The 27,962-nt window shown below is 34.0% G+C and overlaps 1 protein-coding gene across 14 annotated transcripts; it reads left to right on the forward strand.

The window, feature by feature from the left end:
• The first annotated feature begins 8,759 nt into the window (after window positions 1-8,759).
• On the forward strand, window positions 8,760-23,695 carry LOC105042322 (protein RDM1). 14 transcript variants are annotated; one of them, XM_029263712.2, is made up of 5 exons: window positions 8,766-8,884; window positions 11,189-11,315; window positions 11,407-11,469; window positions 11,546-13,110; window positions 14,372-14,511. In XM_029263712.2, the coding sequence occupies exons 3-4, from the start codon at window positions 11,437-11,439 to the stop codon at window positions 13,067-13,069; spliced, it is 1,557 nt and encodes a 518-aa protein (XP_029119545.1). In that variant the 5' UTR covers window positions 8,766-8,884; window positions 11,189-11,315; window positions 11,407-11,436; the 3' UTR covers window positions 13,070-13,110; window positions 14,372-14,511. The 14 variants fall into 14 exon arrangements, with proteins under 14 accessions (XP_010917781.2, XP_029119545.1, XP_019705125.2 ...); XM_019849566.3 differs by lacking the exons at window positions 11,407-11,469; window positions 11,546-13,110 and adding an exon at window positions 22,795-23,695 and having other exon boundaries at window positions 14,372-14,539; XM_010919481.4 differs by lacking the exons at window positions 11,407-11,469; window positions 11,546-13,110 and adding an exon at window positions 22,795-23,695 and having other exon boundaries at window positions 14,390-14,539.
• The last annotated feature ends 4,267 nt before the right edge of the window (window positions 23,696-27,962 follow it).

Consider the following 27,962-nt stretch of genomic DNA (forward strand, 5'->3'; position numbering starts at 1 on the left):
TTGTTCTCATCCATCCTCCTAAACTTCTTTCGAAATCTTAGGTCTTCACCTACCTTGTTCTCCTCCATCCTCCTTTCTTTCCTCGCCATCATATCCTCACTTTGCTATTGTGTCCTTGCTTTTCCGTAATTTCCTCCTCACTTGAATGGCAATGATTGTCATTATTATTATAGAAAAAAATAGTTATTACTAGGTTTAACACTTAGATGTTATTAAACCCAAAATCACGTACTATTTCTTTTTTGAGGGGAAGAACCACAATATTTTCGATAAAAGAAACACTCACAGGCATAAAAATATATGGGCCTATATCAACCCCTATTGGTCCATGTCAAGAAAGAAACATATGGAGATTGGATCTTTTGGATCAATAAATCTCATTAGATATTTTAATTTCAAGAAGATCTCTTGAAATCCTTAATCATGTTTCTTTGAGCAGGAGCATTTTTTGATCGGACAGTAGATTAAGAAATAAAGATGGAAATTCAAGTGCAGTTTAGATGTCCAGACCTACCCCAACCTCATCCGAGGGTTCTATGAGAATCTATACCGAGGTGGAGGGAGTGTCAAGTTGATGGCGAAGGGCACTCTCATTGTCTTGAGTGAGTAGAGATTGGCTCGCATCCTTTAGATACCTAGATAGGGGATAGCTTCTAGCATACTGCCAAACAAGGCTCGAGAGACAATAGGTGGACGTCCGAAGGAGATCTTGACAAATTGACTATCAATCGAGATGAGACTTCTTTACCACATCATCGGCTAGATCTTCTTCTCAAAAATAGAAAGATTTGATTTTGTATCAGAGAGAGATATGATAGTAATGTTCTATATATAGTTCAGGGCATTCCCCTAAACCTACTGGCTTGATGATGCAGTAGATGAGGGAGGCAGCGAGTAGAGTGAAGGTATGCCTATCCTATGATATGGCCCTGCTTTTAGTATTTGGGGAGTTTGGAGTCATGCTGGAGGGAAAGACCTTCAAAGCTCGTATGCATTAGAACACCTACAATGATTGGTCCCCATATTGTATGGATTATTAGAAGTTGGATAAGAGATGGGCATGGGAGAGCTCTAGGTAGGAGAGATAGCGTGAGGGAGCTGAGGGAGGACATGGTAGACATTAGTAGGATTCAAAGTCTGAGACTCCATCACTAGTAGCAAAGCCTCAGTCACCACCATCAACAATACCACCTTCGATCATACCCCCAATGACCCCAGCAGGAGCATCACAACAGACTCAGCCCTCCATAGTGAGACTAAATGATGAGCAGTTAAGGAGAATCACTGAGATAGTATTGGTAGATTTGAGGGATCGATTAATGGCATGTCCAATAGACTTGATAAAGATTACCTCAGTAGTTCAGAGTGAGCTACGAGGATTGAGGATGGAGTTGGCCATCCTGATAAATAGGATGGCAGCTTTGGAGCATAGAGTCATGCTAGAAGAGTATAGAGATATTTTAAATCTAGCTTAGGAGGCTGCTAGACTCTAGAAAAAACTTGAGATGGGGTTGGCCTAGATTCAGTCAAAGGCCAAAAATTTGAGATCAACTCAAAGGTCAAGCATCTTCTCTCTCTTGACTTCCATAAGACGACTGATCGAGTAGTTGAAAAATATCACATTAGGAGTACCAGTAGCAGTAACCATTGAAGCTTAAGATTGGGGATGGAGTTTGCCTACTAAATCATCTTCCCAGTAGAGTCAGCTGACCCAGTATGCTCAATGTAGCTAGCCTTCCCATTCCCCTTAGTCATCTTAGTCCAGTCAGCCTACACCTAGACCTCCCCTTAGAACCTACACTAAATCTGATATTGGGTTCCCCACATATGACTTGGGCCCTTCAATAGCATTAGGAGTAGGAGAGATAGAACTTCTTCATCTAGGGCTAGCACTCCTACCATAGATTTGTTCTTAAAAAAGGATTAGATCTAGCATCTATCTTTTATCTTATGGTTGCTCACTAATATATCTAGTCTATCTTTATTTTACTTATGTAATTTCTGTTATTGTCTTTCTACTGTATCTTGGTATATTACAGTTGATGTCATTTTGTATACAATACATTCATTTTGACTAATAACTTACAAAATACTTATGTTATTAAAAAGTACTTTTTCTTCTTATCTCATATTGCTTTTATGTTATATCTTTTTTTTTAATGACAAAAAGGAAAGAAGTAAGCTAGTGCAAAAGATTTGACTTACAAAACTTGGGCATTTAAATAATTCAATATTGTTGATACAACCACAGAATCTTTTGTTACTTATTCTACTCTGATACATAGCTCATCATATTCTAATATGCAACCAAGTTGCTTTCATACATAACCTTTCAAGCTCTAATACTCAATACTTTTATCAGTATCTAGTATGTGGTTGAGTTTCAAAATATTTTGCCTTTATCCTAATTCAATTCAATCCAAAGAAAACCTAAAATCTTGCTCTGACACTATGCATATTGTATACTCTAATGTTATTAAATTACTCTAAAGAAAGCTCAAAACCTTCACTTAGTTTTGCCTTGGTATACTAGCAATGCTAATCTAAAATTCTTTCATAAAAAGTATTGCTCTAGCAATTTAATACACTTACATTACTTGCATTATTTGCTTATACTCAAAATTTTATCATCATCAAAAAGAAAAAGCTTGTTGACTCGAGGATTAATTTTGATGAATACAAAATATTTCAGTATATATTTTGATACTAATAGATTATTAAAATATATATTAAGAATATTTCAGGAAGCTAAGATCATTCTCAAAAAGATTCACGGAGATGTCTGAGTAAGGAGCCAAAGAAAGCAGATTGAAGAAGCTATACCATAAGAAACTAAGTAAAAAAAAATCAAGAGCTGACTGCAAGCCTTAAAGAGTTAACTCTTGTACGCAAGATTCAATTAGCACAGTCTACAAGTAGATTTCTATAAAGTATGAGTTAACTCTCTCAAATAAGATAGAAAGTTAAAATTTTTAGTCTAAAGCTCAAGTCGACCCTAACTCTTCGAGTCGACCCTTGATCAACTCCATGTCAACCCTTAACAGCTGACCTGACTCTCTCAGAAAAGCTAGAGAGTCATATTTTTCACTAAATCTTGAGTCAATCTCAATTTTTCTTGAGTCAACTTCAAGTCATCTTGAGTTGACCCCTACTTGATTCGAGTCAACTCGACTACACGCTGATAGCTATAATAACTAGTTTTTTAGAAGTTGTAGAAATGTGTAGAATAGGTATAATGGCTAGTTTTTTATTTCTAATGGCTAGAAATCTATTTTTGGATATTCTAAGATGATTAAATGGCTACCAAATATATTGAAGAAGACTGAGAAGAGAAAATCCAAAGAATATTAAGTGTGCATTCAAGAGAAAGTTCTAACTTTCCAACCACCAAAATCTTAAAGTCTTTAGTGATTTTCAGAAGAAGAAAGCATTCCTTCCAAAGCTTTCTCAAACAAAATTCTTACGAGCTTCAATCACATTTAGTTTTGCTCTTTAGGAGCTTTTTTATTTATGCTTGAAATTATATTTTTTTCTTTCTACTATACTTAAGTTTCAATTGGGATTAAAACTTTGAAAAAGGTCCATCCAAGTCTTGAATTAGAGTATATTATTATGTAAGCCTAGGAGTGGCTTAAAGGGATAATTTTGGTTGATTTTTATTGAGAAAATTAACTTGATTTTGACTATAAGCCTAAAAAAATGAACTGTAATATAGGAAAGATTATAGTGAAATTCTCAAGAGTTGCTTGGAAAATATATGTAAGTGCTGGATTTAGCACTGTACCACTATAAAACTTGTATTTCTTTATGCCTTGGCTATTCTTTCCTTTGCCCTCTTTTACATCTTTATATCTTAGTTACATTGCATTGCTCTCACTTTACTATTGTGTCATATAGTTTAAATTCTATACATATTAAGCTTTAAATTTTTAAAAAATCTAATTCATCCCCCCTCCTTCGATTATCTATCTGGGCAATACATTGTAATAGATGCTTCCATTGAAAAATTATGCATCCACTCAATTTTCTTCTATCATAATAAATTTGATTCTTTCTTTCTAATACAAACTGTCAAATTAGTTGACATGAGATTTAATGATATCTCTATCTATTCTTAACCTTGGATATCAGTGCTCTCTTTGTTCCCTAATTTGAGATTGTGAAAGAAACATCCAAAAACTATTTATGGGCACTACAATTATGTCCACAGGAAGTTGACCCATGATCCTACTCAGATCCAAATCAAATCTACATTTTATGGATTGGAGCCAGATTATACATGGATCTGACCTAACTCGAATGATTGATTGGGTCAAAAAACTTGATCATGGACTTGATCCAATCCAATCCAATCTTCTATTAAATTGGGTCTGGATCAAATATCAAAATTCAATCAAAAAATTAGATCGGATCAAGATCACTTAGGATCCGATCTGACCTTACCTATTTATACTCCTAGGGGGCAGCAGAGAGGTGGAGAGGAGGCAAGAGAAAATCTAAGAGGTGAGAAGGATGTGAGGAGGCAACATGGAGGAGGCTGAGGATGGAGAGGACTTGAGAGGAAAGTGGAGAGGTAAGGAGGCGATGGGGAGATGGGAGGAGGTGATGGGGAGATGGGAGGAGGAGGTGATGAGATGGGAGGAGCAGTTCTAAAGATGCCACCACCTCCTTCCCTAAGGCCTTTCTAATCACAATACAATGGATTAGGGAATATGGATCTAGCTGGTGGGATAGGCATAAGAAAGTAATAATTGAAATTATGAAGGATGCATAAAATAGTAAAATTATAAATTATATAATATATAATATATTTATTAATTTAAAACTTGTATAATCAAACTCAATCAGGCCCAAGTCAGGTCGATATAAATCCGAGCCTAGTCAATTTAAAAAAAAAAGCTAGGTGTTCAGGTTTGACTTGATCCGTTGGACTAAAAAATGAGGCCCAAGCCTATTTTAAAGGTGTCGAGCTTGGGCAGGTTACCTAGATTTTGAGCAAATTTAGTCACTAGAGAAGGACATTGATGGCTATTAAAGGAAGATCTAGTGAATGAGGATGTTGGAAAGGGGGTTCATAGTGGGAAGGGGACGGTGGAAAAGGGTTTTATGGTCGGAAGAGGATGGTGGGAAGGGAGCATCATAGTGGGAAGGGGCAATGGAAAGGGGATGGAGAGAAAAAAATTTAGTTATATATATATATATATATATATATATATATATATATATATAATATTGGGACTGTTCGATTTTAGCAGGTCATGGCTTCTCTACCTATGAGCAGAGCACGTGGTGGGCAGCAATTGTTTTTCTTATTTCCTACATTTTCGGTTCCATGGGTATACCATATCTATAAGAAGTTTTCTTAATAAAGAAGATGTTTTTCTTTTTTTTATGTGTTGGATTACTATATATTTTTTTAGAAAACATCAAATAGACCTTAAGAAAAAATATTCTTATGCTACAATGCGCACTCTTTAATTGTGTTGTAGACTTTTTTCTCACATCAAAGGTTTTTCCGGCACTGTTTATGTTTTTGCATCTCAAGATTAAAAAATAAAATTCAATTCATGTAGTTCTTTCTCTAACTTCTTTAGGTTTCTCAATTATGACATTTCATTTATGATGTTTCAACTGGTTGAGGACAAAACTGAGGAAAATAACTACAAATATTGGCTTTGTCTTTAAAATTTATTGCTTTTGAATTTTAATCAATATATGCAATGTTTATAAAGATTAGTATTCCTTTCTCTCTCTCAATTATTTGGATGAATTAAAAATATTTTTGAATGAAAATTTAATTTTATTTAAATTTAGTGATTTTATATTATTAATAATTATATTTTAGCTATAAAAGAAAAGTAGATTCTTTACTCCAATTGCAAAGTTGAATTAGTCCAACTCAAACCTTATATTAGTGTTGCATTTGAGTCACACTTAAGTCTAACTCAATTGAAAAAATTTATTGGTCAGAAATCCTTTTCTTGAACTCACCTAATGACCTAACCCAACTCAATCGACTGATAGGTATGTTTCCATTCTATTTCATAACTTGAGTATGAGATCGGTTAGAATTGGAGGTATGTATGCCCTTGTTCAACCCAATCATTTGAGCCCTATAATCACATCAATAAGGATGGTAGTTGAGTGGATTTTTTTGGATATCTGATTCATTCCAAATCTTAATAGGATCTATTTAGTAATATCCTATGGTAGTGTTTGATGATCTAAATGAGATCATCATTTTAATCTAAAATCATCAGTGATCCAAATTCTATGGTGATCTCTGATCATCAATGATCTCAGATCACTGTATTTGGTAAGACATAGTTCAATTATTAAAGATCCCTAGGTATTCACAAATAACCTATTTGATATTCTATAAAAATTCAAGATCATTGATTATATAATACTAAAACTATCTGAAATATATTCTATAAAAATATATTAATTTCTATTGTATAATTAATATTTTTATTTATACTTATAATATGTTATTTATTTTGATTAGAAAAATAAGACAAATAAAAGTAATATAGTAAATACTTTTATTATATAAATATAAAATATAATAAAATATGTTTATTCTAATTTAAAATTATCATTGAATCATAATATGATAATAATATTATTAATAATATATTATATATCATAAATATAATATAATATCAGATATATAATATTGATATAATATATTAATGATATATTGATATATCAATTTTTTTCACTAGATAGAGGGGTATTTTGGTCCATATATTTTAGTCTGAGATCATTATCTAAGGGTGATCTTATATTTCCGACCTCAACAATGGGTTTTCCATCACTAGATTAGTGGATGATTTAAGAAGTGGGATGATTTGAGATTACTGCCATGTAAGATCACTATAGTACAAACAAATATAATGATCTTATCACCTTTGATCTTGGTAGATCATCCCATATCAAATGCCTTCTATAGGATTTGAATAGATTTGAAATTTGAAATTAAAATCCATTCAAATTTAAAATTTGCTATTCAGATATCCACTATTTGAACACGATTATATAAATGATTTGAAGCCCTATAATCCAGTCAATAGGACTGAGAGTTGAGTGGATTTTTTTGGATATTTGATCCATCTTGAATCTTGATAGAACCTCTTTAGCAACATCAGGATGGATTTGGGATTTAAAATTAAGCCAATACAGATTTAAAATTTGCCTTCAGGTATCCACTATTTGAATATGATTATATATATATATAATAAATTTTTATAATATAGATTATATATATAATAAATTTTTATAAAAGTATATTATAATAAAAGGATGAGAGGATTGAAGGCCAAACCATTGGATGACCTAATCACCACCGCAGCCAATAAGGTACCATCCGGCTGTGCTTTTAAATTGATTGATAACATATTTTTTCTTTATGCTCTTGTGCATAAACACCAACATAAAACGCCATCGTCTAGGCTTCTCTATTCGGTCGCTTCACAACTCCCACCCAATTGAGATGCCTGAGGATGGAAAAAAATAGAAGAAATATCGGAGATAAATATAGAAAAAATCGATGAAAACAAAGGAAAGGCAGAAAAAATTGAAAGGTTCAATTTTTTTCCTTTTCGCTTCCTTTTCCTTTCATTTCATTCTTTTTTTCGGAGTTCTATGAGGAAGAAGAGCACCTCAGGGAGATTGAAGGGTTTCTTAGGTTCTGGTTGGGGTTACATGGGATTTTATGCGAATGGTGGCGGTGTGAGTTGGTCCCTTGATGTTTGTTTGGTAGAATAGTCCTTTGAGGTTTTGAGAGCTTAATCTTGGCAAAAGCATGATATTTTAGAGGGCTTGGGGATTTTTGATCGAAAAGATTCTTCTTTGGCTACAAAATTTCTCTCCCTATGATAATATAAAAATGATACCAAATTATACCAATTTTAAATGGGTTAATCGGACTAATTCGGGTACCTGTCGGGCATGCCCAAATTTGGGATTTTTCTTGGTTAATATGATTTTAAACGGGTTCGGATACGGGTAGAAAAATTTTTACAGATATCCTATCCATTGCCATCCCTGAAGCCAAGTTGAATCAGCATCAACCCTCAAGTGGTGGATTGGACATAGAGTAGATAGTAATTAGCTCTAAATCCACAATTTAGGGGTTGGGTTGAGAGCAACCTACTCTAACCCAATCTCTAGATGTCCAAAATCTAACCCAACATAACCAACCCGATTTTGAGTTGATATTTCTCTAACTCAACCCAACCCCCCCCATCATAAGCTAAATTTGGTTTTGGTTGAGTTGGCCAGATTTAGTTGGGTTATGTTATATTAACTAGACTAAAACGGGTTAATAAAAAGGTTTGCAATATTTTTATTTTATTTTTAGATACAATAGAAGGCAAAGCCTTGCTGTCTTACAAAACTAACACTGAGTTTCAGTTGATAACATATACTGTAGTGGCCAAGAAAGCCAGTCCCCCTTCTGCATGCTTGGCTATCTAATCTGTTGCTTGGTTTTATTGAATTGAGATCTCGATTGTTCATAAACTCTAATTATATACTTATTTATAATATAGTAAAAATTAAAAAAATATAATTTATTTATTTATTATATGTTCAAATGGGTTGATTAAGTTGGGTTAGATTAGGTCAGAATGGATTCGGGTTAGATTAGCATCCAAATCCAACTTAAGCTTTGACAATCGCAAAAGGTTTAGCCGGGTTGGTTCAATTTGAGTCAAACCCAACCGATCAAACTTTTTAGGGATTTGAGCTGATCTCCCACCGGATCCAACCCATTTGCAGGCTGCTGCCCGACGTACAAATCGTGCTTCGGATACAAGCCAGAGAGGAGCTTCCGCGAGACCTGCCCCTGGCTCTCCGCTCTCTCTCCGTGTCGCCTCAGGTATTCTTTTTTATCTTTCTCGTCCTGTCTTTTCTCTCTCTATTTTTTTTCTCTTTTTTCTCTTTTCTTTGGAAGCTTCGAGGATTACAGTTCATCTTCCTTGGGAGAAAATTGTTTGGTCTTCTTTAAAATTGGATAGTAATCGTGATTGAAATAAAAGATGGGTGCTTGCGAGCGGATAATTCTGACTGTCTATTCGGAAATATGCATCAATCCTTTCTGATCCGTGCATCCGATCTTGTGACTTCGTGGTCAGAATCCGTAAAAGAAATAGAGAAAAACAACGTGAGATGATGTCTAGATGTTGTTTTCCCTCTTGTTTGAAGGCATTCTTACTGTCCATGTATTGCTGCATGACTCAAAAGGATATATGCAGTGTTTTTTTTTCCCATCTGGCTGGTTCCTTTAGTCTTATAGGGCACTATTTGGTGGGAAAAATTGCTCTTGTTTTCTGTCTTAGATGGGGAAGGGGAGAATTAGGATTAAAAATCTTCTTCAATGTAATGTTCACTTCTAACAATAAAGTACGTTTTTCTAGCCCTTCAATTAGGAATTTTTTGTTTTTTTAGACGATCATTTGGGAATGTTTCTTGAGGAAAAATTGTTTGATTTGGATTGCCTGCTCAAATTCATGTATTGCTTGTTGATTGCTTCCCTGAACTTGTACATGTACAGTTCTAAAATTGGGATTTTCTTACAAGTTAGGAACTAAGGAAGTCGACACTTTGCAGCAAAAAAGGCTTGTACAGTTTTAATCTGAGTATTGATCAAGTCTATTCAGAATTTCTGGATTTTAACAATTACATTGGAAGAGATTACTGTATTAGTTTGCCAGATGCTACATTGGTTTTGTGGAGCCAAGATTCAAGATTATGATATGTATTGGGAAGTTGGAATCTAAGGCTAGGCGAAGCTTCATTGACTTTTTGGATTGCAATTCAGTCCTAAGGAAAAAAATGAAGAGAAAGGAAGACATGATAAGGAAAAGAACAAGAAGAAACAGAGATGCATAAAAGACAAGGGAACACCTGAAAAGGATAAACACCTACTATTGTTCCGATGGTGAACAAAAAGCAATACACCCATATTGTGTTCTTTGAAGGAGCTAAGTTTTTCTAAATCTACTTGACTTTGATGTAATAAAAACTTAATTTCCTAAAATAAAGAAGATTGAAAGATCTCTTCCAACCACATCCTAAATAAAAAGGAATAGGATATGTATGCGGCAAAAACACTTCTTCCCTTAGATAACCTTCATTATATGTTCCAACTTTGCATGCTAAGATATCTCTCTCATCTGAGACCTTCTTGAAGAAGAAATGGAAGAGAGAAAGTATGCGACGCCTTATAATTCTTTCAGCACCCCATTATAGGCAGCCAGATCTCCCCACTTTGTTTGAAGTTGATTAAAAACACATAAAATTGGGGAATCAAGGGTCATATGAAAACTGCCAGTGACTATAAATCAGCCGTTCTGGACCTTAACTTATTGTTAAAGTGAACCAATGTAAAAATGCATTGCTATTGTTTCAGACATCAGTGGTTATTATGATTCCAATGGGGAAAAGTAGGGGAAGAAAAAAGAAAACATGAAGAAGAAGAAGGGGGAGAGAGTGAGAAAGGGAGAGAGTACCTTGTGGCCGGTGTTGTAAATGAAGCAGGCAGTTCATGGGACAGGGAGAGGGGAGAGTGGTCCGGCCAAAACCAGCCCTAATCTTGGATAATGAGCCGGACTTATCTTAAATATAAAAAACCGGCCAGTTCAAGTACAATTTTTTTGGGGTTGGTGGGTTTCCATTTCAAAAGCCCTTGTGATGGAAATTGGACGAGCTTCTGCTTTCCTTCTGCTACTAGCCATCTCCCTCCCTCTCCATCGCCCCCTGCCGGGCCCCCGCCATTGCCGGACCACCACTGGAACTGGCAGGTCCACCATGTCGGGTACTCGCTCTCATTTGCTAGTTTTTCTTTTTTTTTTTCCTTTTATTTTTAGGCTTGAACGTATTATAATTTACCTTTTGCTGGAGAATTTTAATGGAATTCTTGAAATTGAGTGTATATTGTGACCCATTCCATGAGGTGCAAGGAGGTAGAGATTTTTTTTTTTAAAAAAAAATGTGTGCTTGCGCTGGTTATTCTGATGTAGGTTTTTAATAGATTCTTTTTCTTTTATTTTTTCCAGAGAAGATGTTTTCTTGTATCTTGTTTGTGTGTATTCTGCCCCATGTTTTTGTTTTTTTAAAGAAATACATATATATCCTTTTGGTCAATCCATGTAATGACATGACTAACTGTGCTTGGCAACAGGTCATTTCCTACCTGGAATCTGGTGTGGCTATTGCTGTTGTTGAACTCGTCATATATGTACTGATAGTGAAGTTGAAATCTTTATTCATTCGAAGCACGTTTCTGCAATTTTTTTGGCTATATTGAGGTCAGTCCTGGAAAAAAATTGAGCTTGTTGATCAAAAACACCAAGAATTGGATTGCTTTTATTGGGTGTTGCAATATTGTTTTTTGTTTAGAATGGCCCACTGTCGCCGAACTCTTATGGCATGTTTGCAGTTTGGAGCTATAAATCAAAGAAGGTTGGTTCGTTATGAGCTTTTTAATCGCTTCTGTACTTATTCACCGGAGCTGCCTGATTGGTTTAAGTTCCCGCAGGGTGAGCAGTCTTGTGTGGATTCTAATGATGATTTTGTGCTCCCAACCAAATTAGAGTTTTTGGAAGATAGTGTGAGTAATAGGACTCATGATTGCAGAACTGATGTTAGAGTTGTGTCTCATGATAGCAAGGATGTTGATCTCGATGATATTAGTAGGATTTTAAAATCTAAGTTTACATCTCCTGAGGCGGTCTTTGCAGCACTTGATCATTGCTCTGTCAAGATCTCGGAAGGTTTGGTCAATACAATTTTGAAGAGGTTTAGCAATGACTGGGTTCCTGCATTTGGTTTCTTCATATGGGCTGGTACTCAAATAGGCTACAAACATTCTTCTGATTCTTATGACATGATAGTTGACATTTTAGGAAAATCAAAGCAATTTGATGTGATGTGGGGATTGATTGATGAGATGGTTCGGCTAGGGGGGTTGGTCTCAGTAACAACCATGACAAAAGTGATGAGAAGGCTTGCTGGAGCCTGTAGATGGAATGAAGCCATAAAGACATTTCACAACATAGAGCAGTTTGGTGTTAAGAAAGATACTTTAGCCATGAACATTCTGTTGGACACCTTATGTAAGGAGAGGAGTATTAAGCATGCGATACATGTCTTTCTGGAGCTGAGGAATGAGATACCTCCTAATGCGAGTAGTTTTAATGTTATAATTCATGGGTGGTGCAAAGCACGGAAATTAGAAGAGGCTTGGCAGACAATGAAGGAAATGAGAAAATTTGGTTTTAATCCTTGTGTGATTACATATACTAGTCTGATTGAAGCATATTGTATGGAGAAGAATTTCAGGATGGTTGATGCTATTCTTGATGAGATGCACACCCATGGATGTCCTCCAAATATTGTGACTTATACTATCATAATGCATGCTTTAGGGAAGGCAAAAGAAACCCATGAAGCTTTGAAGTTTTTTGACAAGATGAAGAAAGATGGTTGCACACCTGACACTTCATTCTATAACTCTTTAATTTATATAGTAGGTAGAGCAGGAAAACTATGTGATGCCAATGTCATATATGAGGAGATGTGCAAGAAGGGAATCTCTCCAAATGTAAATACATACAATACCTTGATTTCAACTGCCTGTGATCACTCCCAAGAAGAGAGTGCTTTGAAGCTACTTCTGAAAATGGAGGAAAGCTCATGCAAGCCCAACATTAAGACCTACACCCCCTTGCTGAAACTATGTTGTAAGAAAAAATGGACGAAAATCCTCTTGTATTTGTTGGCACATATGTTTAAAAAGGACATTAGCCTTGACCTGAGCACCTATACTCTTTTAGTACATGGTCTATGTCAGAATGGAAAGTTAGATAAGGCAAGCCTGTTTTTTGAGGAAATGGTGTCAAAAGGTTTTATTCCTAAAGAACACACGTACGATATTATGATCAGGGCACTGGAACGGGGGAATATGGAAAGAGCAAAGGCAAAGGTTCAACAATTGATGGTGCAGGCGCAAAGCATGAAACAATCTGGTCATCATTTTATGGCTAAACATCAGATTGGATGAAGTCCAATTTAATTGCTATGATAGATTTCTCTGGTGTGCAAGTAGGTTCCATCTTTTTCCACCATGCTATGTAGAACCTTTATCTCTTATTTTCATCCCATGTTTCACCTATCTGTCTCATGATACTGAAGAATGTTGCAGTATATGAGAAAAATGTCCATCTCAGTACATCAATTGAGAAAAGGCCAGTGCATTTCTCTATTCAATTTATCATCTATCACATATGCTCAAAGTACTCATTCAGAGTTACTCTATTTTATCTTTTTATCTTTCTCATCATCTATTTTTCTCTCTTTATGTTTTTTCTCTCTTTTTCTTCTCTTTTATAAAGCTTCGATGGATTACAATTTACCTTCTTTTCGAGAAAATTGTTTGGTCTTCTTTAAAATTGGATATTTATCATGATTTCCATGCGAGTTGAGGAACAGGTATCTATTGAAATCAAAGATGTGTGCTTGTGAGCTGATAATTCTGATTGTCTTTTGGGAAATTTAGATCTATCCTTTCTGATTGGTGCATGTGATGTTATGATTTTGTGCTCAGAATCCAAAAAAAAAAAAAAACAACAACAACTACAACAGATGAGGTCAAGATGTTGTTTTCACCCTTGTTTGAAAGCATTCTTACCATCCATGTATTGCTGCACGACTCAGAAGGAGATATGCATGGTTTTTCCCATTAGATGAAAATATCTGGTTGGTTTCTTTTTATTGATAGAGGGCACCGCTTGGTTGGAAAAATTGCTCTTGTTTTCTGTCTTTGCTGGGGACGGGGAGAGTTAGGGAGAGATCTTCTTCAATATAATGTGCTTGCCTAACAATTAAGTAGGTATTTTCGGCCCTCCAATTTGGATTTTTTTTTAATAATAATAATAAGCATGTGGGAATTCTGCTTGAGGAAAATTGCTTGATTCATATTGCCTGCTCAGTTCTTTTACTCTATTGCAGTTAATAGAGTCAGAATGATTATGAATTTGTAATCATTTAGCAAAGGCCAGAAGTTCAGGCTGACTGAAATTTTAGGTCCACTTTCATCATATCATCACCCTGCTGACAGTTTTTTTTTTTAATATTACTTTCTCCAAGCATGCTTGAATCTTTATTTGATTTTGAATACCACATGTTAAGAATTCTAACATGATTAATCCATTATCTTTATTTATCATTGTTGTTATCCAAGGGTGTGAGCTATTCTCTTCCTAAATTAGAAAACTTAATATCTTCATTTCCATATTTTATTTGAACTAGGCATATTCTCTGGGATCTGCATATTGAGATGGTTTGTTTCTACTTTGTTTTTAAGCATTTTGGGTTCATTCAGAAATGAAGCGGGCTGCCCCATGGGAACAGTCACACCCAGTATCTTCTGATGATTCTTCAGACTCAGATTCTGATGATGATAAAATGGCTAGCTCAAAGCATAGCACCAGAAATGGAGGTTCTCAATCATCCAAAGATATCAAGCCAGAAGGTTTGCATTCTTGGTGCTTTGATCTATTCCTTGCAGCTTCTGAAATGGTCCTTTCTGCTTCATCGTGAATTTAAGCATTGTAGATTGTTACTTAGAGGAGCAATAGCTTTTCTCTAGTTTTAGAAGTTATTATAGGAAACATCAAACTTATTTACAGATGGACAAATCCTTGGTTTTCTTTTTATGTTGTTGGGTTTTTTCTGTAATTGTTCTAATATTTTAATTGAGAGGCCTCCAATATTATTTAGAATTAACACTCTGGACTATCCTCTTTTTGAGCAAAAATTTTGGTTGAAACTACCATTATTAATGCAAAAGGAGCTGAGATACAATGTAAATAAAAACAAAAAAGAGGAGAAACATGTCAGGTGGTACGCAAAGGGACACCTATGATATAAATAAAAGAAAAGAGAAGAGATAAAAACCTGGAAGGTGCAAAGCAGGACCCCAAGAAAGGCAAATTATACAGAAAAAGCTTCAGGGCGGTGCCTATTTCTAATTGACTGGACCAGTTATCCTATTCATGTTGCCTGTTGCCTCTTCTTAAGGGCCCATTCTTTGGTGGATGATGTCATTAGAAAGTTGGTCAACTTTTTAATTGACCAACTTACTTGTGGTTAATAAATTATTTTTCTAAAGATAGCATTTACCCATGCAATGGGGAAAACTCTTATTCATGTAGGAGATGGGTAAGTCATTTTCTCACTAGCTGGAAAAGTAATCTTTTTATTTTGGTCCTAAAATACTTCTAATCCTTTAATAATAATATAATAATAAGGATATAATACATACTAATATATTATAATAATATATAATATATTATCTAAATTATATTATATATTATTATACATTATATATGATATAATATAATATAGTTATCACATAATAATATGTTATTATTATAATATATGTTATTATTGTTATTATAATATATTATTATATTATATTATATTATACTATATACAATATTACAATATAATATAATATGTAATCTATATTATGTTATATTATTTATATATTATGATATGTTACATTATATGCATGTAATATAATGTACTATAATAAATTACATTGTAGGAAGTATGCATTGATCTTAGCAGCTTACTTGGGATAGTAGTATTGTGAAAGAACATGGGTGATATATTTTGGAGCCATTTTCTAATGCATAAAAGAACATTGATAAATTATTTTTCTATCTAAATGTTGCTTGGAAAACATTTACCTAGGAAAATACATATTCTTAGGTAAGTTTTTTTATCCTTCAAAGAAGGGCCCTAATGGCTTGCACCATGCTTTATTGTTTGTTCCTCTGCTTTTTTTTTTATCCTTCTAACAGTATGTATCATGCATGGTGCTTGCTGCCTGCTTCCCTGAACTTGTAGCTATACAGTTCTAAAATTGGGATTCTCTTGCAAGTTAGGAACTAAGTAAGTCCATGCTTTGTAGCAAAAATGTGTCACGCCATATAATTGTTTTAGCATCCCATTGTAGGCACCCAGATCTCCCCATTCTGTTCAAAGTTGGAAAAAAAAAAAAAAAAACACACATAAAATTGGAGAAGCATGGTCCTGTAAAAAGTGACAGTGACTATAAATCAGTGGTTCTGGACCTTAACTTATTCTTAAAGTGAGACAGTTGTTGCCCAAAAACTTGTTAAGTAAGGGCTCAAAATACTAGAACTCTTATTAGGCTGAAATTCTACCCAAAACATGGTGTATATTTACTGCTGAAATGTGAGTTTCTGTTCCTCCATGTTGGCTATGTCTTATTGCAAACCAGTGCCCGCTATTGCTTCTTGTGATGCATCATCAGGCTTCCTTAATTGGTTTTTGGAGCATTTGGTTGATTTTGACAGAACCCTTCTCATACCACTTGACCTACCATCCAAACTGCTCAATCTGCTTGTAATTTCATAACCCAAAGTCATTTCCTTGTTGTTTCTTCCTTGTAATTAGATCTGATCATGGGCTGGGCTTGGGCCCAGAGAATGTCAAATTTTACATAAGCTCAGCCCGAAGCCCGATTAAAAATGAATAGGGTTTAGGCCCGAGGCCCGGCCTGTGATCAGCTCTACTTGTAATTAAAGGGATGCATGGTCCCATGATATTGGTTTGTTACTTCTGTAGAAAGTTGTTGGGAAAATGGTAGATGGTTATGGTTATTGTTTATTGGAATTTTTTCTCTTTTTTTTCTTTTGGGAGCAACTAGGCGGCCACACCTAGCCTTCTGCACCTTCCTTCTATGACCTAGGATTGGTTAACAGGACCATAAAAATTGAGGTGTGACCAAAGACCAGAGCTTCCAGTTTCTCAAATACTTCCGTTTCTGATCTGCCCTCGAGACCCCATGTTCCACCATAGCAGCTCGTAACAATTTTCATAGCAACAGTTCGCCCTGATTTGACATCCTTTATTAAGAATTCCTAACTTTGAGCATAAACTGCTATACCCTTGCGTGAAACCTCCTCTCAGAAACGTAGTGCCTACAACCCTGAAGAAAATGGAGCCCCATATCTACAAGGTAGTCCGCCCAAAACTTGCTGCAGGCATGTAGTATGCAAGTTCATTGAGGGACATTTCCTTCAACATGAGTGTCCATCTCCTCCCCTACTGAAAATCCTGACCTCTGACAGGATTCAGAACCCACTGTAAATACCCACAGGAATAGTTCCAGATTTGTAATCTTTATTCCAAGCCACCTTTGGTGAGCAAATATCTTATAATACATAGTTCATGGAATGAAAAATCTGATGACAGTCCTTTCCTGTGCTTGAGCCCTGCCATGTCGACTGTAATTTCCAGACCAGATAAACCACTATTAGATCCAGGGCTCCTGTTTCAGTATTTGAAATTCTACCATCTCTGTTTGGTCCAGAAAGAGTTAAATATGATTGCTTGTCAACTGACCTGGAAGTGCCACTTATATGGCTTCCCAGTATTCCAACAAAATCGCAATGTAAGAACAGATGATTTACAAAACATGCATCGATGAACTCACAATGTAAGAAGAGCCAGAAAACATGCAATATCTGTATCCATTTTCTAGATCCTATTCCTTGAATTATATATAGTGAGAATACAGTTAGCAATCGGAAGTCAAGCCATGTAAACACCTTGGTTACTAAAGGAGGGCCAGCCAATCAAAATAAAATGGATGGCTTTCCCACAATTTAGAAACAAATAAAAAGAAACTGATAGTTAACTCCTGGAGTTAAATCTCGAACATCTGGTATAATTAGCATTATTTAGTTCCACATGAATCACCACTTGCTTGAAATAAAACTGAAGTTTCGTCCACCAAATTGTCTTCTAATACTAATATAAATTGTTCCCATTATACTCTTTAGGGCTGTTCTTTTGTGGATAAATATCATGAAAAATTGGTCAACTTGCCCATTGACCAACTTACCAATATTCTCTCGCTTCTCTAAGTGGGTAAATCATTTTCCCATGGATAACATTTACCTATGAAATGGGGAAAAAGTCTTATCCACTTGGAAGGTGTGCAAGTCATTTTTCCATCAATTGAAAAAATAATCTTTTTATTTTATTCCTAGTATACCCCTAACCCAATAATAATAATATAATATTATCTTATATATAATATAATATTATATTATTATTGGACGATAATATTTTATTATTTTAATATAATATATGATTATAATAATATATGTTATAGTATAATATCTTATTTTATTATTATAATAAAATATAATATGATGTAATAATATATTATTTAATATATCTTAATATTATATCGTATATTATTTTAGCATATATAATATAATTTATTATATTATATTATATGTATAAAATATATTATCTATATTTATGAATATATATTATATAATATGGGGCAGACTTAGGTTAGGTCAATCGGATTTGGACTCAGATCAGATCAAAATTGGATAATGAGGGTTCTATATCGATAATCCAAGCCATTAGATCTGATTTACTACCTCAAAATTGCTTGCATATCAAAAATTATATGATTTGAAGACTTCTAGCCTATGCATTAAGTGATCAAAAAATACATCTAATTCAAATTTAGGCTGTCCAATTTTTGACTATTTAATGCATAGGTTAGAGATCTCCAAATCATATGATTTTTTGCATGCAAGTAGTTTTGAGGTAGTAGATTACATTCAACAGCTTGGATCATTAATGTAGGACTTCTATTATAGAGTTTTGATCTGACTGGATCCGAGTCCAAATCCGATCTATCTGATTTTAGTCTGGCTCTATATAATATTATATATTATAACATATAAAATATAATATAATTTAATATATTATATTATTATATAATAATATTTATATAATAAAGGATAATATGAAAAATATGGATAGATCTTAGCAACTTATTCAGAAAACTAGCAATGCAAAAGAACATGGATAACTTATTCTCGAGTCATTTTTCAATGCATAAAAGAACATGGTAAATTATTTTTCTGTTTGAATGTTGCTTGAAAAACACTTATCCAAAAAAATACAGATTCCTGGATCAGTTTTTTACCCTCAAAAGAATGGACCCTTAGTTTAACTTTAATTTACTAATCTATATTGAAGTCAAACTGTTGTTTCTCTATCCCATACAAGATCAAAGGGCTTTAAAAAAATACCTGAACTTTTGAATCGTTAGCAGTAAAATCTGAAAACAAACCTATAACTGAGCCAAAAAACCATTTCTTGCAAGTTCATTCAAGCATCTCGCTTGGAAAAGAAAATAATATTTAACCATCTTTTAGGTCATCAAAACCAACCAACCAAAATTTTATATCTGAGCGAAACCTCCCAGCATATTCCACAAGTTAAAAAATTAGTCTCAATATCAAAGTCCTTTGCTCAAATTCTTGGAGTTCCTTCTTTCATTTTTGGGTTCTGAGACTTTGGCCACAAAATACCTCCATCAAAAGAAATCCATCTTAGAAAACTAGTATGAAGTCTTCACTCGTCAACATGCACGCAGGTTCAAACTTTTTGAGTGCAGCAAATATAGCAGCATACCAGGTAGACTCCAAATTGACTGTCTTCAATATCATCCATTTAAAGATTGAAAACCAAATGAAAAGGGGGAAAAAACAGGGTGCTCCCTCTGCTTCCCCTCCAAACATTCCTGCATTTCCATGCTTAAGCTTCCCTTCTGAACATAAACATTTCTCCATGCTTGAATGCCTTGATATCACTATTTTTTTGGTGTAACCAATTTTTTAGCTCGAACTTCCTTGTGGTACTTACCTCCCTGTTGCTCTGGTCAAAACAGAGTAGCAAGGAGGAGAGAGAAGTGATGTAGGAAGATATCTAGCCTTGGAATTCTGAGATTTACCTGATGCCATTGTGGTTTTTTGGGAATGAAATAAGGAAGAGGTCTGAGAGTGATGGATGAAAGGGAAATTTGATGTCATAAGTTGACTGAAAAACAGATGCACTGGTTATACAGGCATGGGGACCAGGCCTAGGTGAGTAGGCATGTTGGTTAGCATCTCCTTGTTCTTCTTCTATTCTTACACATTTTTGTCTATCCTTTTGCATAAATAGAGTTGTTGGTTAGCATCTCCTTGTTGGTTAGCATTTGTTGATATAGCTTATCTATTTAATCCAGTTCAAGGTTTTAAATCCCATAGGATGGAGGTGTCCTATTTTTCCATGGAGCAGGACACCACGCTGTCTCATTCCATCTCAATAGTAGTCCTGATTGTGCATCCTGATAGATATCTTCCTTCTCTATCCCCTTCTTTTTTTTCATTCATTCATTCTTTTTTCCCTTTCCTTCTTTTCGTTCTAATTCTTCTACCTTCCTTTCTTTCCTTTTTTCTCTTTCTTTTTCTTATCCCTTCTTTTTTCTTTCTTTTTCTTATCCCTTCATTTCCTTCTTTTTTTTTTCTTGTTCTTCTTCTTTCTCTTTCCTTTCTTCCTTTCTTCCTTCTTTCCTTCCTTTCTGTTCTTCTTCCTTATTTTCTTTCTTTCTTTTTCTGTCATCGTCTTTTCTTTCACTTTTTTCTTTTTCTTCATTTTCTTTTCTTTTTTTCCTCTTTCTTCGTCTCTCCATGTATACATTAGTTTTAGAGTCTCAACGCCATCCAGATTCCATTTTCTCACAGGATGGGATGAGATGTCAGGACACCCCCCATCCTACGGAGACGTAAAACTTTGATCCAGTTATCGAATACTTTTTCTAGTAAAAAGCTATTGCAAGTAGCGAAGGAGGATTTTCTATAGCTTCAAATACTTTTTTTGGTAAACAGTCATTGTGAGTAGTGAAAAGGGATTTTCTTGAAGGTTGTAGGTCCATGGTGTGAAGAAGGTTTCTTTTGAAGGTAGCAGGCCTATGGCATGAAAAAGGGTCTTTGGAGTAGAGATGTCAGATGTGATTTATTTTCTGTCATGTGCATAGGTTTATGGGTAAATGACATATATCATCTTTGAATACTGCCTGGGTGGTCTGCATTCTCCTAGCACCCAGGCAGCCTGCCCATGCAGCTAGCAGAGCTTTTGACAACACTGGATGCAAGGTGGCTAACTGTTTGCATTTACTTGCAACTTTGAAGGGAGCACTTTAAGTAATTGTTGCTTTGAAGTTAACTGTGACTAACAAGCTAGATCTCCCTACCCACGCCCCTCTCATTTCTAGAAGGTCATAAAATCTGTTTAATCTGTTGATGGAACCTTCTGGAACTCCTAGCCTTTCTCATCAACCCCATATTTTATGGGAAAGGTCTTAGATAGTGATTGATTCCACACCGCCATACTTCCACTCGCACATGCACATGCATGCACATAGATACCTCCTTGCTGATCTGTCCAATTAATTTTGGCCTGGATTTTTAGCACTATAAAGTGGCATTTTGTCATGTCATTAACCACTTTCCTTTTACTTCTTGCACAAAGAAGGATAGAACACTTAAAGATATTGCTTGTAAGGATCTTCCTAGCCATTAAGACAATAGATAGATTCACTTTAATGAGCTGTAGCTTACAAATCACAGAAAAGCATGGCTACTTTCATGTAAACCAACTAATTTTTCAAAACTTGAGTCCTTAAATGTTTCAGACTATTAGTCTATCTCCAGTATTCTTTTTGCATTAATTTTGTTTCCCCTGCAATTCATATGGGCCTGTATGGGAAGTTTCCGATGCATGGTGAATCAAGCATCAGCATCTTAAGGCCCTGCTTGATTGCTGTGAAAGCTGGAATAAAGAAGGTAAGTTTGGAATCTTCTTTTCCATTGCTTTCAGTTGAGGATATAAATTATCAAGCACAATTTCTTTAACTACCCTAAGATTTTTCTTCTCCAAGAAGCAGTGGTTTTGGGAGCGAATTTCAGAAAATCCTTTCTTTGAGCAACCTTAATAAGAAAGAAACAATACTACTAGAACAAATTTAAGCTTTTCCTTTGTGCAGCCAACTAACTGAAAATCTTTACTTTTCTTTTCCATAGTGAAATTTATATTTTTCTTTTACTTTTTCAACAACCAATGTTAGGTGGACGCTTAATGTTTTGCTTTTTTAAGGGGGTTGCTACACTGACCTCTAGTTTGCATTAAGAGTCTCAGGAATTGCATTTGGTCTAGTCTGCCCAGGATCTCCCCTTATTATGTCCTAAATGCTGCAGGTGCACTGATCAGAAAGGCAGAAATGTATCAAGAGTATATGAAGCAAATCCCTATTCCTGCTCACCGGGGGTCTGTCATTCCTTTTGCATCTTGGCAGGGACTGGCCAAATCGGTGAAGCAGTTATATGGGCAGCCATTACATTATCTCACCAACATCCTCCTGAAACAGTGGGACCTATCACGGGTTGGGAGTGAGGATGAACACAAACCACTGGATACCATCATTCATCCTGCCAAAGCTGAGGCCCTTATCTGGGTCACAGAAGAAGTCCACAGGCTTACCTCCTCTCCCCACCATTTAGCTAAACTCTGGGCTTCTGATCCCATGTACCATGCCTATGTTGACCCCATCTTCCCATGAGCTGAGGCAGCCATCATTCAAACGCCGTGAAAGTTCCTGCTTTAACTGAAAAAAACTAGTTTCTTTCTGTAGTAGCAGCTTTTCTTACCCTTTTTGACTTTGTCTTGGTGCAATAAGCTTGTACATATTTTTCATATTGGAGCGAAGCAGTGGAGAAGGATTCCTCATTAAATTCTCATATCATGTCATCTTTATAATTTTTTACTTTCCATTTCTTTTATCTTCTCTCTTTTTTTTTTCTTTTGTTTTTTTGACACAAGTTTTAGCTCCATGAACAGCAGCTGACTCGAGAAAGAAAAAGCTTGGTGGTATGAGTTATGAAGCTTTAAGCAGGCATGGTTATCATGGTGGGCCATCAGTCTTGAAGATGCCCCCCCCAAGGGTTGAAGAGAGAGAGCCAGACTGGTCCTGGTCAACAGGGAAACGTAGTGATGCAGATAAAGATGAGGAATCATATGAAGAACGTGAACGTACCAGAGCTGCAATTGATCAAGGCGAGAAGCTTTTAAATGTTCAAACAAACTTGCAGGAAGGTAATGAGGAGAAGAAGAACCTCTCTTTTTCACAGAAGGAGAAGCGGAAGCGCGACCTTGGTCAGGCCAGCAGAGGGAAGAACTATGTCGAAGAGGAGAAGAGGCTGCTGAGGGAGAGTGGCATCTATTCAGGCTTTGATTCATGATGATGTTGATGTGGCTGCATCCATTAACAGGTTTCATGGGATCGATCTGATTGCCACCTGATGCATACTTAAGCCTGTTCATTTCATGTTACTCAATGGTTGCAGTTAAATGTATTTGAGTTGAGAGCCCAGTCACACCAGAGGATGGATGTTGCATTTTGGTCGAGCTTATGAAGTCTGCAAAATGACCAATAAATATTGCTGTATGTTTTGTGGGTTTTTTGGATTTATTTTAGTCTGATAGTGTAGAGCCACGGCTACCAAAATGTGCTTGATTAGGTTATTCCCACCTAATTTTGCAACCATGGTGAATCATGTGTGGATCAACATATGAATGATCGATTGGAAGTCTAAAACAGATCATGTTTGACTGGTAGAGTCTTGTGGTGGACCCAGATTAACCAACTTGTGGATCTTTTGTAAAATTGTTTTTTGGCGACCTATTGTACTCTGAATTTTCCTGTTTAAAGTGGCTGTTTGATGATAGTAATGATCAGAAATTGCTGCTGCTTATGTATCAAAAAATCCCTCTGTGTCTCCATCGTAGCACATCAGATATCTCTCTTTTAATACAGAGATGCAATATGCATAGCATGGTCAAGACATCCAAATTTCTTCCAAACGTCCGTTATTTTCAGAGGCAATGTCCTCTTTCTGGAAAACATTAAACGAAATATATATTAGAATAGTGAAAAACAGTTATTTCTATGAAAATACAGATGGTGCAATTTGCAGTTCTGTTGTTTAATGTGTGAAGTAGCCCAAATGTGATTCTTTTAGGCATTTCTGAGGATTCCTTGGAAGTATGTTAGACATTTTTGAGCATTTCTGGAAGTGTATAATTTTTGCTGATAAATTTCCAACGATTATTTTGCTTCTATAGATGAAGGCATCATATATGTGTGAAGTCTCTTCGCTGGATGAACCTGTTGTGGGAATTTTATGTCCAGGTAACTCGGCATCCATCCTTTTTGTTTTATTTTATTTTATTTTTTTTATTTTAATGTCTAGGTAATCCGGCATCCAACTTTTAGCAACAACTATTTGTATCTCATAACTGCTCGTGGTACTCAAGATGGATCATCTCTCTCTTCTATCCCTGAACTTCAATGATTCCTCATTCACTTAGATGACAGGATTCTATAACCATGTATATAATGCTTGCAATTTGACTTACTAATTAATGGTAAATGCAATATAGTAAAACTGCACAAGGAAAGCAAATTGACAAATTTGAAAAGCTATTACATTTCCCAATATAAGGGGAATGAGGCCAGAAATACGGTAATTAGGGCAACAGCTGGGTGTAAAAGTCTTCAAAGTAGGGCTGAAAATGGATCGAACAGTGGTATATCCATATTTTTTAACGAATATAGATGTGGATATTAAAAAGATATTAAAATTAATATCCATATTTATTCTAAATAGATACAGATACGAAATGGATATCAAGCATGTCCATATTTGTTAGAAATGGATACGGATACAAATTAAATATCAAGCATATCCATATTTGTTATAAACAGATAGAGATACAAATCATATATTAAACATATCTATATTTATGATATCCAAATACGGATATACATTAGATATTATTTTAGATATTAATCAAATTTTAAACAAAATTTAATGATGAAAACTAGATATAATAATATGATCATTAAGAATTTAAGATAATCATAATCATAATTTAAGATAGTCATAATTATATGCAAGAAAGATAATTATGATCCAAAGCTCCATTGAAGGTAAAAAATAGATCATAAAAATCTAAAATATTTAGAAATAGAGATAATATGTACCTTATATTGAGAATTTAAATGATCACTAATACTCTATTTAATATAAATGTATGTTTGTCCATATTCATAATAAAAATACTCAAATACAAATAAAAAAATAAAAAAATTAATTAAGATGCATCAATATTTTAAAAAAATAATTATTCAAAAAAATAATTATGTACTTACTTTCTCACTAGAACTCCTATATTCTGACTTCACCATAACAAGAACCATAAGAATTCAAATGATAAATGATTCAAATAAGTAGCATAATCCTCATAAGATAAATGAAATAAACTAAGTATTTAAATACATAAATAATATAAAAAAATATAACCACCATCCATCATACTTAATCTCATTCAAAAATAAAGCTTAACTATATTCCATAAACTCAAATGCCTTTAGAAAAGTTTCATAAACTATTAAGTAAAATAGTTCAATTTAGTTGAATAAAATTATGTGACAATCTTCAATACTCCAATCAATAGTCACGCTAAAATAAAAATAATGATATTAGTGTATAAATAAAAATAATAACTAATTTTTTTAAAATTCTATATCATATCCATTTACCTTATTATAATATATGAGTTGATGTTGATTTATTGGAGTTTTCAACAAAGATAAAATAGCTATCCGACGCAATAGAAGAATCAAGATCATAAACAACAAAAGCAATATGACCTAAAATAAAATAAAAAATTAACTAGTAAAGTATTATAAATAAGTTAAACTTAATAAAAATTTTATATAAAATACAGTAAGTTATCTTTTTTCTTAGATCTTAGCCAATTTTAAAGATAAATCACAGCTTTAACAATATCAAAATCTAATAAACTTTAGAATACATCTATCACTCGTCCATCTATACTAAATGCTAATTCTAAAGCTACAGTAGATATTGAATTGCCAAAATATCTCTTGCAATTCGAGATAGGATATGATACTTTGGATCATTAGATTTTCACTAATCTAAAATATCAAAAACATCAGTTTCAACCCATGGTCAAATAGGTTTCTCCATATATATATATATATTCAAATCTATTTTAATTTGTTGCCGTTGTGCATTCTCCTTCATAAACTGTGGAAACCTTTTTTTCTTCCTTTGACCTCATCAAACTCATTAGAAATATATTTGCTATCCCTTAATGAACTAATATCATGAGTAAGTAGAATAGAAGAGGAAGAAAATTTTCTTTCATACTCACTATAAAGATTGCAAATGACATTATAAATATTATTGACCTCTTTTTCTTTATTTAAAAAAATAGTTTGTGATAAAATTTTACCATCTTTATTTTGTAGCGAGGATCTAAGAATGAGCCTACTACTAGTATAAGATTGATTGTTGCCAATATTTATCAGATTTATCCTTCATTGATAATGCCATAACAAGAAAAGTCGATCCTTAGATTTATACATCACTCAATAATTTGTAATTGAATTTTATAAAATTTTTGACAAAAGAGATTTGCAGTTGGATATATTGTGTCTGAAAGGATCTTAAGATATTATAGAAATTTTTCGAAGCTCGACAAAATATTTTAACCTCTTTCCATTTATCATTTGTTGAACACATATCGAATTTATATAGATCAACACACTACAATCTCTTGAAGGCCCTCTTATAATAACAAGCATCTCTAGGTATTATATATATAAAGTTCTACTATTTAGAAATATCAAGTGACAAACCTCTGCATGTCTCCAAATTATATTTTTTGGCCCTCTTGTCAAACTCCTCTAATTGTAGCGGAGAACTTCAAACAATCTTTACCATTTCTTGAATATTTTTAATTATGATATTAGTTTTTCTTAGTCCATCTTGTATAACTAAATTAATAGTAATATGCTGCACATCTTATATGAAAGAATTGGCCATTGCATACAAGTGCTACTTGAAGTTACGATCAATTGTCAAGATTGATCCAAAGTATTCTATCCTATCCTATGGATTTATGGACTTGGCATAATCATTATCAAGATTAATATAAATAACTTACGATCAATATTTTAATCTATCATATTTTTGATAAATATATTACACAAATTAACTCCCGTATGTCTTCCTTCCACATGCATAAAGTTAATTATTTTTATTTCAAATTTCAATCATCATCAATAAAATATGTTGTCACATACAAATAAAACTTATTTTGTCTATAAGTCCATAAATCCATAGTTGTACCTATCTAACAAGAAAGTAGATCAAATATATCATAGATTTTTTTTCTCTCCTCTAACTATATCTCCATGATCTCCTTTTTAAGAGTTATGCGACTCTTTTAATTCGAAAGATGGTTGCAAAAATTTAATAAAATCAATAAATCCATCATGCTCAATCATAGAAAATAGATATTCATGCATAATAAATATTTGTATAAGTTTCTTATGGCTAACCTCTTATCATATGTATATATGTCCAAAGAACAAGTATCATCCTCTCTTTTCAATAATGCTTGCAACATTTGGTTGCCTTTAGTAGTAGCATTCTTCAAAAGTGGATGACACTCATCAAGATGATTTTTTAAATATATTATCCTCAAACTACTAGCTCTATTAAATATTTTTTTGCAATGATTACATCTTACCTCTTCTTTTTTAATAATTTTTCTATCTACTTCCTTTTGTAATTCATACTTTATAAAATCATCCAAAATTTTAGATGTTAGCTTTTTCTTTTTTCTTTGCCCCTCTATTTGATTTATAGGCTCAATTGATTTACTATTTGCATCTTTAGTTGTTTCACTAGAAGACATGATGTATAACAACTGAATTCAAAATACTAAAAATTTATCTTATGTATCAAGTTATGATTAAACAAAGTAAAGAGTAATTGTTAGAAAAATGATCGAAGTATCTATGTATAAATTTTTGACTAATAAAACATGATAAATTATGTAATATCAGGAAGAATACAAGGTACCTATGACACATTAATAAAACCATAAAACACAAGAAGGACAAACCTGAT

Source organism: Elaeis guineensis, chromosome 3 (genome assembly GCF_000442705.2).
Source record: "Elaeis guineensis isolate ETL-2024a chromosome 3, EG11, whole genome shotgun sequence".
Lineage (NCBI taxonomy): Eukaryota > Viridiplantae > Streptophyta > Magnoliopsida > Arecales > Arecaceae > Elaeis > Elaeis guineensis.